The sequence below is a fragment of the Nansenia antarctica genome (genome assembly GCF_963989245.1).
Source record: "Nansenia antarctica genome assembly, chromosome: 5".
NCBI classification, from domain to species: Eukaryota; Metazoa; Chordata; class Actinopteri; order Argentiniformes; family Microstomatidae; genus Nansenia; species Nansenia antarctica.
Window position 1 is genome coordinate 38,325,954 of NC_137690.1, and position 11,099 is coordinate 38,337,052.

Genomic DNA, 11,099 nt, shown 5'->3' on the forward strand with positions numbered 1-11,099 from the left:
GGGCCGTGGAGTGGGTTAGCTGGTTATTCAATGGGCTGGATGGGGCTGCACTTAGACAGACAGAAGGAAGGAAGACGAAATGAAAGAAAGAAAGAAAGAAAAAAGGAAGTAAGGAAAGGAGGAGGGAGGGAGGGAAGGAAGGAAGGAAGGAGGGAGGGAGGGAGGGAAGGAAGGGAGGAGGGAAGGAAGGAAGGAAGGAAGGATGGAAGGGAGGAGGGAAGGAAGGAAGGATGGAAGGGAGGAGGGAAGGAGGGAAGGAAGGAAGGAAGGAGGGATGGGAGGGAGGAGGGAAGGGAGGAAGGAGGGATGGGAGGGAGGGAGGGAGGAAGAAGGGAAAGAAGTTGGGAAGGAAGGAAAGAAAAGGAGGGGGGGAAATCGGGCCAAAATCGGCCAGATTATCTTTATGTGTGTACCAAGTTTAAGAATGTTACTCACTTAAGCCGGGTACACACATAAAGATAATCTGTCCGATTTCGGGCCGATTTTCCCCCTTCCGACCAAAGACTGCAAACACCCGATTATCGGATGGCTCTAAAGATTATCCTACAAGATTATCCTGTGGTGTGAGGTGTGTTAAGAGTCCATTTCTCCCGACAATCTGCTCGGAAAATGGTCGGGGCCGACAATCGTAAATGTTAAACGTCTTCAATATTTACGACCAAAAATCCTTATGTGTGGGGGCAACTCCCAACTCCCGACAACTCCCGACTAGGGTTGCCAGATGGGCTCGGGTTTTTTGGGTGGAATTAGAGGTTTTAGACTGTGGTTTGGGTGGAAAATGTCAATCCCATCTGGCAACCCTGCTCGGGAGTCCAATTGTGACGTGGATGGAATGTAGCCAATCAAGAAGTGAGCTGACTCACTTCTTTTCGTTCTTCGGCACTTTATTTGTCCTGTCGCACATGGCTGCCGCATACAGGTCAGTCAGGGTACTACGTTAGATCACGTTTGATCACGCGAGATTTCTGGCTTGGGGAACGAGACTCTCTAGAGCAGTGGTTCTCAACCTTTTTTGGGCCAGCGCCCCCCTGTCCATTATCCAGGTCTCTTACCGCCCCCCATCAAAAAATGTTGCCTTTTTTTCTTCCCTGAATATTAATGTTGACTAATATTCTGTGTTATATCATTTAAAAAGCATGTCACTGAATGCCAAATAATGGATTTGATTTAACTGGGCAGTTGGAATATCATTATCATTAGTTTACCAGAGAGCAGAAAAGCCATGTGAATGTGAATAAAAATGCTGTTTATGAGTGTTAAACAAACTCAGACAACATCAGAGAATACAAACAGACTGTTTTATGATGCTAATATTTATTAATTTTTTATTAGATTTTGTTAACACAGTTCCAAAGTTCAGAGCACTGCGCTCTGGGACCGCTCAGAGATGGGTGCTCTGACTGAAAAGACGGTTTGCCCGAGCGAACTGACCGTTTACGAATGTACCTCTAATAACACTGCTGACAGCTGATCAATCGCAAGCAGAGTAGTGGTTTTCTATAGCAACAAAAGACGTTGACAGCTGTTCGGAGTGCTTATATGTTCGTTTCCAGGGCATCACATGAGGAGCAACATATCACTAAAAAGCGATCGTATATTTTAGTTTGTAAACGTTAAGACGAACACATCGCAATGCTAACCTCAGAATGGCACTAGGGATAACATCCACAACAACACTTAACAGTAATACATTTATGTAATATACTGTAATGAACCTGCGAGGGGAAGGGAGATTCGTAGCTGATTTCTCCAGGTTAGATTATTGGTAAGCGACAGAGAACTTTCCGGACTAGTTTATTACGATCGCTTTTTTGAGATAGGTTGTTCTTGCTGTGATGTTCTGGTATGGTGGTATGGTATTAGCACTCATTTTAACTAAATTAAATAAGCTGTATTGAAAGGAAGCGAACGCATAAGCGCTGAGGGTAGTGTGTATACGCGGGGAGGGAGTATTTGTATGGAAGGCCATGCCCACATAAAACGGCACGTCTCCACAAGTTGCCTCTAGGCGTCAATTCCACACGTCGATTTTTAACATGTCTACGTAGACACGTCGATTTCAACGGGCTGTTCCATTCTACTGATGTCTGGGTGTTTCCATTCTACTGATGTCTGGGTGTTAGAAAGGAAGCCTTTTGTGGTTTAAAGCCTAAAGGCAGTTGGCAAACAGCTTTTAGGTGCATTACCAGTTAACTTTATAATAGTTACCTTTAGAACGATGATGCTGTTTAAACAACAAAAGAAGAAGAAGCAACGAGGACTGGTAACATTACAAGCAGACATAGATTTCGAAATCTATGTATGTTTGTAATGTTACCAGTCCTACCACTAGGCGTCACTATGCCATATATAATGTATATTCTCATGTATATACACATATAATTTTGCTTTCACTTTAGATTAAAGGAGAGATAGATAATACATAGAGAATTGTATGAGAAAAACAATGGTCCAAACAAATAAAGATTTGAAAAATTATGATAACCATCTTATTGTCTTAGTTTAATGTCATTTCAATACTGCTTCAATACTAACGTTGAAATTACAGTCTTAAAACAATAAGTACATCGAAAACATATACACAGAGCATGTATGTTTACACATGTAAGACAAAGAAAATAAAATTTTATTTTTCTATTGTCCCCTATTTCCTGGGGCTCATATAGATTTGACTAATTAGTAGATTAGATTAGATCAGCAAATGTCTGTCCAGCGATTGATATGAAGGGGTGAAAAGTAGGGGAGGATGACATTGAAAGACAACATTATGGCCCATTGGCATATGAACATCTAAGCAATATCACACGAGAGGGAGTGCTGTTATACTTAATATCAGCACGGCTGTGATAGGTACGAGGCCGCAGTTCTACAGCGCCATTTATTACTTAACAGTAATAAGCGAGAACAGATTATGATTTGTTTGTTTATTTAATAATTTATTTTGGCAAGGGGACATCACTTTGCTTGGTATCAACCAAGGTAAACAAACTCATAGTCATGTTACATGGTGGCGGATGTTCAGTGCAAAACAAATTTGGTCTTGCCTGAGTAATACACATTCTGATATCTTATCCCCTTTCTCTTATCTTATCCCCTGACTCTTAGTAACAACAACAAGGTACAAGGTTCATTTATTGGCATTCTATAACACAGGGATGCACAATGAGATGCAAGATATAGTCCTTACAGTCCCAGTAGGTCTCAGGTCCTTACAGTCCCAGTAGGTCTCAGGTGTGTGTGTGTGTGTGTGTGTGTGTGTGTGTGTGTGTGTGTGTGTGTGCGCGTGTGTGTGTGTGTGTGTGTGTGTGTGTCCGTGCTCCGTTCTACATCAGCACCAGACAACAACATAGTGCAAAGAAATAATATTTTAAATTAAAAAAGAAAATACTAAATGAGATAGTGTGCAATATTGGCAGTGGCTAGCTAGGCTAGTGGCCAGAGTTCAGTAGTCTGATAGTTTGATGGAAGAAGATGTCTCTGAGCCTACAGCCCCAGCAGGTCTCTCAGGTCCTCTGACCAGGGTTTGCTGGTTGTCTCCCGTGCCAGACTGAAGACCCAGGGTGATAGAGCATTCAGACAGACAGACAGACAGACAGACAGACAGACAGACCCAGGGTGATAGAGCATTACAAACCGTGGCTCCCAAACTCTTTGTGACTTTGTGACCCTTGGTCTGGGAAAGGTGCTGTCCAAATACATTTTACTTACTTACTTACTTACTTACTTACTTCTGTATCTCTTGCCAGATTGCAGCAGGGTGAACACCCTGTTGCTGGGGTTGGTATTGTTGATAGCAGTGCACACTGAGGTCATTTAATTTTTCAATAAATATAGGCTATATGGGATGAAAACATAGAAAATGGAATGTACATTTATTTTGAACATTGTTGTTTGACAGTGCTGTGGTTTTTGTAGGCTTGGGACACTGGGTCTCTACAGATTGTTTCTCTATGATAAAGTGTGGGCTATTGCACAACAAACATGACACAATTGGTTATGGAAGGCAAACCTAGGCCACCAACCCCCTCTGTCAGGGGTTCATTTTACTACTTCCTCATCGTCCGACATTGCTAGTCTCACACATTCACTAAATGTGCGGTTGCAATTCGAAAGAAAAGCCCGCAATGCCATCCTCACGAAGTTGGTCTGCTTGTGAAACTTTACTCCCCCGCGAGAAGTTTTCAAATCCGCAATGCCATCCTCACGAAGTTGGTCTGCTTGTGAAACTTTACTCCCCCGCGAGAAGTTTTCAAATCGGCTCGCCTGCAGGGTGTGGCCTTCCATACGTAGCGAAACGTACCCCCTACGCTGTTGTCGACAGCAATGACGCGAAACTCCTCATTAATATGTATGAGTGCCTTGATTCAAGGTCCCTCATTGGCTATGATACGCGAGTCCATTTTAGCGGAGCGGGCGTTCCATATATTTGGCACGACAGGCTTACGTCACCGGCGGGGACATGGACTGAGTATCAAAACTAACATAAGAAATATTCTCTCTCGCTTATAGCCAACAATTACAATGAGCCTACAAACTGAAACACATGTCACTCAAGCATAGCCTACAAGGAAAACACTCATAGAAATTAAACAAGACCGTAAATTGAACAACACCGTATCGCTGTTAGATGAGCAACACAAATTAAATAGCCTATTCCTCATAAATCTTCGCCAACTGGCTAAATCCAAAGACAATCAACTATTTACAGTTATATAGCCTATTCCACTCCTATCCGTGTTCATTTGCGGGTGCTATGCAAGAAAAGGATGGCTTTGAAACATGGGTTGAAACATGACATTACAGATGGGATGAACCGGGGTTCTTTCTATCGTAGACTAGCATAGTATTGCAATTTCTGCACTGTACATGAACTGTCAAGAATCTTCTACAATGCAGCTTACCCAGACACATTGGAAACTATCAAAAGCTCTGCCTTTGCTAGCTGAGTTTTTAGCTTCATCTTCTTGTTGACACTCTCACTTTAAAAAAAAATGTGGGCGCTGCGCTATGTGTGTCTGCGTCACAGAGCCCGGCCAAGTTCAGAGCACTGCGCTCTGGGAGCGCTCAGAGATGGGTGCTCTGACTGAAAAGACGGTTTGTCTGAGCGAAATGACCGTTTGTGCATTTACGAACGTACCCGTAATAACACTGCTGACAGCTGTTTTTCATGAGAAAAATACTTAATGCGCGAACGCCCCCCAAGAACACCTCAACCCCCCCGATGTTGTCTGAACGCCCCCGTTGAGAAACGATGCTCTAGAGAGTCTGGAGTCTGTCGTAACGATAATCTTTATGTCTGTGGGGTGCTGAAATGGGAAAATCGGCGCACACCACACACAATACGATAAAGGCTGTTCAATCCAAGATTTTTTGTGGGGGTCTGTCTCAGATAAAAAATCGGTTAAGATTTTGAAAATCCTTATGTGTGTACTTAGCCTGAGATAGCCTCGGGGGTGGGGAGGGGTCCCTGTAATCTGTCATTGTAAATCTCTTTGGATTAAAAGCGTTTGCTAAATGGCAAATTCTCTTCTTCTTTAATTCACCTTGAGTCCCGGCCTGTGTTCCCTGCTGTTGTCCTGCAGGGGGCGCTGGTGAACAACATTGAGCGGAACGTGCTGACGGCCCAGGAGTACGTGGAGCGGGCCAGAGAGAACACCAAGGCCGCCAAGAGCGTCAAGAAGGGCGGCAGGCGGGTGAGGGGGGGGCACACGCACGCACACACAGTCTACAGACCGCCTCTGATGCGACTCTCTCTCTCTCTCTCCTCTTCTCCTCTTCTCCTCTTCCCTCTGTTCCGTCTCCCGTATCGTTTTTTCTCCATCCGTCCCTCCCGCCTCTTCCTCTACTTCCGCCTGCCTGCCTGCCCTCCTCTCTCCTTTTTCCATCCTTCCATCGCCTTTATCCTCCTTTTCCCTCCCCCTCCTCCTCTCCCCTCTCCCCCTCCCCCCTCTCTTTGCTGCCTCTCCCCATTCCTCTCTCCCCCTCCTGTTTGGTGCCCTCTCTCTGCCCCTGTACTGCTGCCATCCCCTCTCTCTGCCCCCCAACCCCCCCCCCCACCACCCTCCCCCATCTCACCAACCCCCCCACCCCCCCACCTCCCCAACCCCCCCCCACCACCACCCTCCCCCATCTCCCCAACCCCCCACCCCCCCCACCACCACCACCACCCTCCCCCATCTCCCCAACCCCCCCACCACCACCACCCTCCCCCATCTCCCCAACTCCCCACCCCCCCCCACCACCACCACCCTCCCCCATCTCCCCAACCCCCCCACCACCACCACCACCCTCCCCCATCTCCCCAACTCCCCACCCCCCCCCCCCCCCCACCACCACCACCACCCTCCCCCATCTCCCCACCCCGGTCTACGGTCTATCATCTCCCCCCTGCCCCCCCCCCCACCACCTCAGGGGGAGATGATAGACTGTATAGAGTACAATGTGGAGCACTCAGTGGACTATGTGGAGAGGGCCGTGTCAGACACTAAGAAGGCCGTAAAATACCAGAGTAAAGCACGGAGGGTGAGTCACACACACACACACACACACAGTTGTATCTGATGGGTGGACTGCCTGCAGAGCATGGCATGCGAGTAGCGCTTTCATCTCCGTCTTCGCTCTGGACATCTCTCTCTCTCTCCCCCTCTTTCTCTCTCTCTCTCTTTCTCTCCTTCTCTCTCTCCCTCTTTCTCTCTCTCTCTGTCTCTCTCTCCCTCTCTCTTTCTCTCTCTCTCCCTCTCTCTGTCTCTCTCTCTTTCTTTCTCTGTCTCTCTCTTTCTCTCTCTGTTGTGGCAGCATGATCTGTGCCTCATTAATTCACTGTGCATGCATATGCTATGACTTTATATTGTGGGAATATCTAATGACGTGACTGAATTTATGAATCACTTCCTTGGCTTTTCTGTACTCTGATTGGCCGATTGGCTGATTAGCTGATTGGCTCAGATACTGCAGTAGCCTTTGAGATCATTGGTCTTCATTTCCCTCCTTTTTAGCTTAGCATGAAGACAGCCAAAGTTTTAGTGGTAGGGAGCTACCTACACCTTCTGGTTGATGGCGGTATTATTTATTATTATTTATTTTAGGCCGACATTTTCTCCCCATTTCCCTCCCTTTCTCAATCCTCTCCCTCTCTCATACTTTTTCCGCATCCTCCTCTCTCTTTCCCTGTTTTTTTCCTTTCACTCTTTCATTCACTCTTCCTCTGACTCTCTCTGCCTCCTTCTCTCCCTCTCTCTCACACACACATACACGCACAATTTCTCTCACACACTTTCACTCACTATCTCCACCCTTTCAATTCACTCACTATCACCATCACTTTCTCTCGCTCGCTCGCTCGCTCACACACACACACACACACACACACACACACACACACACACACACACACACACACATACACCCTTTCATTTCACTCACTATCCATCTCTCTCTCTCTCACACACACACACAGGCACACACACCCTTTCATTTCACTCACTATCCATCTCTCTCTCTCTCTCTCTCTTTCACACACTCACATACACACACACACACACACACACACACACACATACACACACACACACACACACACACACACACACACACACACACACATAGGGCTTTCACACCGGCAATGAACCGTTCCAGTTTGTGTTCGCATTCGGGAACCTCCGAACATTGGTGCCGTCTGGCGAACGAGCCCACGTTCATACCAATTTAAGTGGAACCATCCGCGTCATCAACGCTGGGTGATGAAGGGGCGGGATGAACTAAAATGTCACAACTAGATGGCAGCTACGTCACTGGAAATGAGGATAATATCTTCCACTACAGTATTTGAAATAAACACTATTTTCTATTAAACAAAACAAAAGACACTTTCTACACGCATTCTTTTACTAACCAGCTGCTCCATTGCTGGAATAGGCTTACGAAATGTGCGTTTGCGTGTGCGCGTGTGTGCGTGTGTGTGTTTGCTGAGCATGTGAGGAAGATAGAGAGAATGATGACACTTGATAATTGTTTTGATCACTAATGATTAGATTTAGATTAGATAAAATGTTGTCTCCTTCGTTCTTACTGGTCTTTACAGCCTAGAATATGACACACCCACTGACGACGTGACTGTTCTACGTTTTGGTTCCCGCTTGAGAACCACTATTTTCTGGTTCCCGCTGCGAACCAACTTTTCAGTCTCCGAACCAATTGAGTTTCGGTCTGAACGTGTCGGCCGGTTCCAGACTTGGTACGCGAACGCGAACCGGAACGGTTCTTTGCCGGTGTGAACGCCCTAACACACACACACACACACCCTTTCACCAACTCATCTCCGTCTCGCCCCTCTTTCATTTCCCTTCACACAGAAGATGATCCTGATAGGGGTTTGCCTGGTGGTGACTCTGACCATCCTCATCGCTTCCCTGGCTGCAGCCCTCAGTTAGGGGGGGGGCTTACAGGACCCTCCGCATGGACCTCCGTCTGCCTTCCTGGAGGGGGTAGCCTCCCCCATGTCTCCCACACTCTCCCTAGCCCTCCCCCATGTCTCCCACACTCTCCCTAGCCCTCCCCCATGTCTCCCACACTCTCCCTAGCCCTCCCCGGTACTCCCCCAGTCCGCCATTTTGGGCCACAGTGGACAGTATTGTGAATGGAGGACACTATGCATGATGGGTTAGCTTAGCTTAGCTTAGCTAGACGCCCACTGTGAGACTAATGGAGAAGCAACACACAGCCCTTAAAGGGAGGGCTCAGCCTTAAAGGGAGGGCTCAGCCCTCTGGAGGGTTTTCTGCACTGGACTACAAACTGAGTGGGGACTTGTTGAAAATGTTTTTTGTTTTTGTTTTTGTTTATTCATTCTCTGCCTACTGTTGTCAAGGAAACATGAAACCCAGGTTATTTTTGTCTTTCGATTCAATTCCGTTCCAATTAACATCAACGGACAAATAACCTTGTTTCTAGGCTGATGGACAGTCGACAGTTTCTGCTACCGTGCGCGGCCAGCTTAGGAGTTCTGTTCTCCTGTGTGTGTTAGCGTGTGTTAGAGTGTGTTAGTGTGTGTTAGTGTGTGTGTTAGAGTGTGTTAGCGTGTGTTAGAGTGTGTTAGTGTGTGTGTTAGAGTGTGTTAGCGTGTGTTAGTGTGTGTGTTAGAGTGTGTTAGCGTGTGTTAGTGTGTGTGTTAGAGTGTGTTAGTGTGTGTGTTAGAGTGTGTTAGTGTGTGTTAGTGTGTGTGTTAGTGTGTGTTAGTGTGTGTGTTAGTGTGTGTGTGTGTGTGTTAGAGTGTGTTAGTGTGTGTGTTAGAGTGTGTTAGTGTGTGTTAGTGTGTGTGTTAGAGTGTGTTAGTGTGTGTGTTAGTGTGTGTGTTAGTGTGTGTTAGTGTGTGTGTTAAAGTGTGTTAGTGTGTGTGTTAGAGTGTGTTAATGTGTGTGTTAGAGTGTGTTAGTGTGTGTGTGTGTTAGAGTGTGTTAGTGTGTTAGTGTGTGTGTTAGAGTGTGTTAGTGTGTGTGTTAGAGTGTGTTAGTGTGTGTGTTAGAGTGTGTTAGTGTGTGTTAGAGTGTGTTAGTGTGTGTGTTAGAGTGTGTTAGTGTGTGTTAGAGTGTGTTAGTGTGTGTGTTAGTGTGTGTTAGTGTGTGTGTTAGAGTGTGTTAGTGTGTGTGTTAGAGTGTGTTAGTGTGTGTGTTAGAGTGTGTTAGTGTGTGTTAGTGTGTGTGTTAGAGTGTGTTAGTGTGTGTGTTAGCGTGTGTTAGTGTGTGTTAGTGTGTGTTAGTGTGTGTTAGCGTGTGTTAGCGTCCGTTAGTGTGTGTGTTAGAGTGTGTTAGCGTGTGTTAGTCTGTGTTAGCGTGTGTTAGCGTGTGTTAGTGTGTGTTAGTGTGTGTTAGCATGTGTTAGCGTGTGTCGGTGGTCAGGCTACATGCGGTGCAGTTCTGGTGCATGAGTGCTGCTGCGTGTGCTGCTGCATGTGCGGTTCATGTTTGTGGCATGTTGACGTTCAGTACTGTGTACTACTGTTCAGTACTGTGTTTTCTGGTTTGTCTCTGTGGTTTAGAAAATGCCTTGCCTATGTTTCTCTGTTATGTAATGTACACTCACCGAACTCACCTTTATTAGGAACACCTGTACACCTTCTCATTCATTCAGGCGGTGTAATGGTGTGGAGGGAGTGTTTTCTTAGTACACCTTGGGCCCGTTAATACCAATCAATCATCGCTTGAATGCCACAGCCTGTTTGAGTATTGTTGCTGACTGTTAGGGCTTTCACACCGGCAAAGAACCGCGCCGGTTCGCGTTCGGGAACCTCCGAAGGTTGGTGCTGTCTGGCGAACGAGCCCGCGTTCATACCAGTGTAACCAGAACCATCCGCGTCATCAACGCTGGGTGATGAAGGGGCGGGATAAACAAAAATGTCACAACTAGATGGCAGCTACTTCACTGGAAAAGAGGATAATATCTTCCACTACAGTATCTGAAATAAACACAATTTTCTATGAAACAAAACAAAGAAAAGACACTTTCTACACGTTCTCTTACTAATCAGCTGCTCCATTACTGGAATAGAAGCATGTGAGGAAGATAGAGAGAATAATTAACTTTTGATATTGTTTTTGATCACTAATGATTAGATTTAGATTAGATAACATTTGGACTACTTCCTTCTTGCTGGTCTCTGCAGCCTAGAATATGACACACCCACTGACGACGTGACTGTTCTACGTTTTGGTTCGCGCTTGAGAACCACTATTTTCTGGTTCCCGCTGCGAACCAACTTTTCAGGCTCCGAACTAATTGAGTTTCGGTCTGAACGCACCGGCCGGTTCCAGACTTGGTTCGCAAACGCGAACCGGCACGGTTCTTTGCCGGTGTGAACGCCCTAACAGTGCATCCCTTCATGGCCACCAAAATGCGGCCATCTTCTAATGGCTACTTCCAGCATGATAACGCACCATCTCACAAAGGAAAAGTCGTCTCAAACTGGTTTCATGAACAATGACAGTGAGTTCAGTGTTTCTCAGTGGCCAACAGAACACCTTTGGGATGTGGTAGAACGGGAGATTCACAGCTTGAAAGTGCAGCTGAAAAATCTGGAATTGTGTGATGCAATCATGTCGTCATGGAC

The 11,099-nt window shown here is 46.2% G+C and overlaps 1 protein-coding gene across 1 annotated transcript in view; it reads left to right on the plus strand.

Annotated features, from left to right (window-relative positions):
- The window catches only part of LOC308158662 (syntaxin-1A-like), a gene marked incomplete at its 5' end in the record, with an annotated part of 114,077 nt that overhangs the window by 98,176 nt on the left and 4,802 nt on the right, over nucleotides 1-11,099 (plus strand). The window contains one exon of the mRNA XM_080532346.1: nucleotides 6,412-6,522. Coding sequence (XP_080388472.1) covers nucleotides 6,412-6,522 — 111 coding nt within the window. The remainder of the gene's footprint in view (nucleotides 1-6,411; nucleotides 6,523-11,099) is intronic.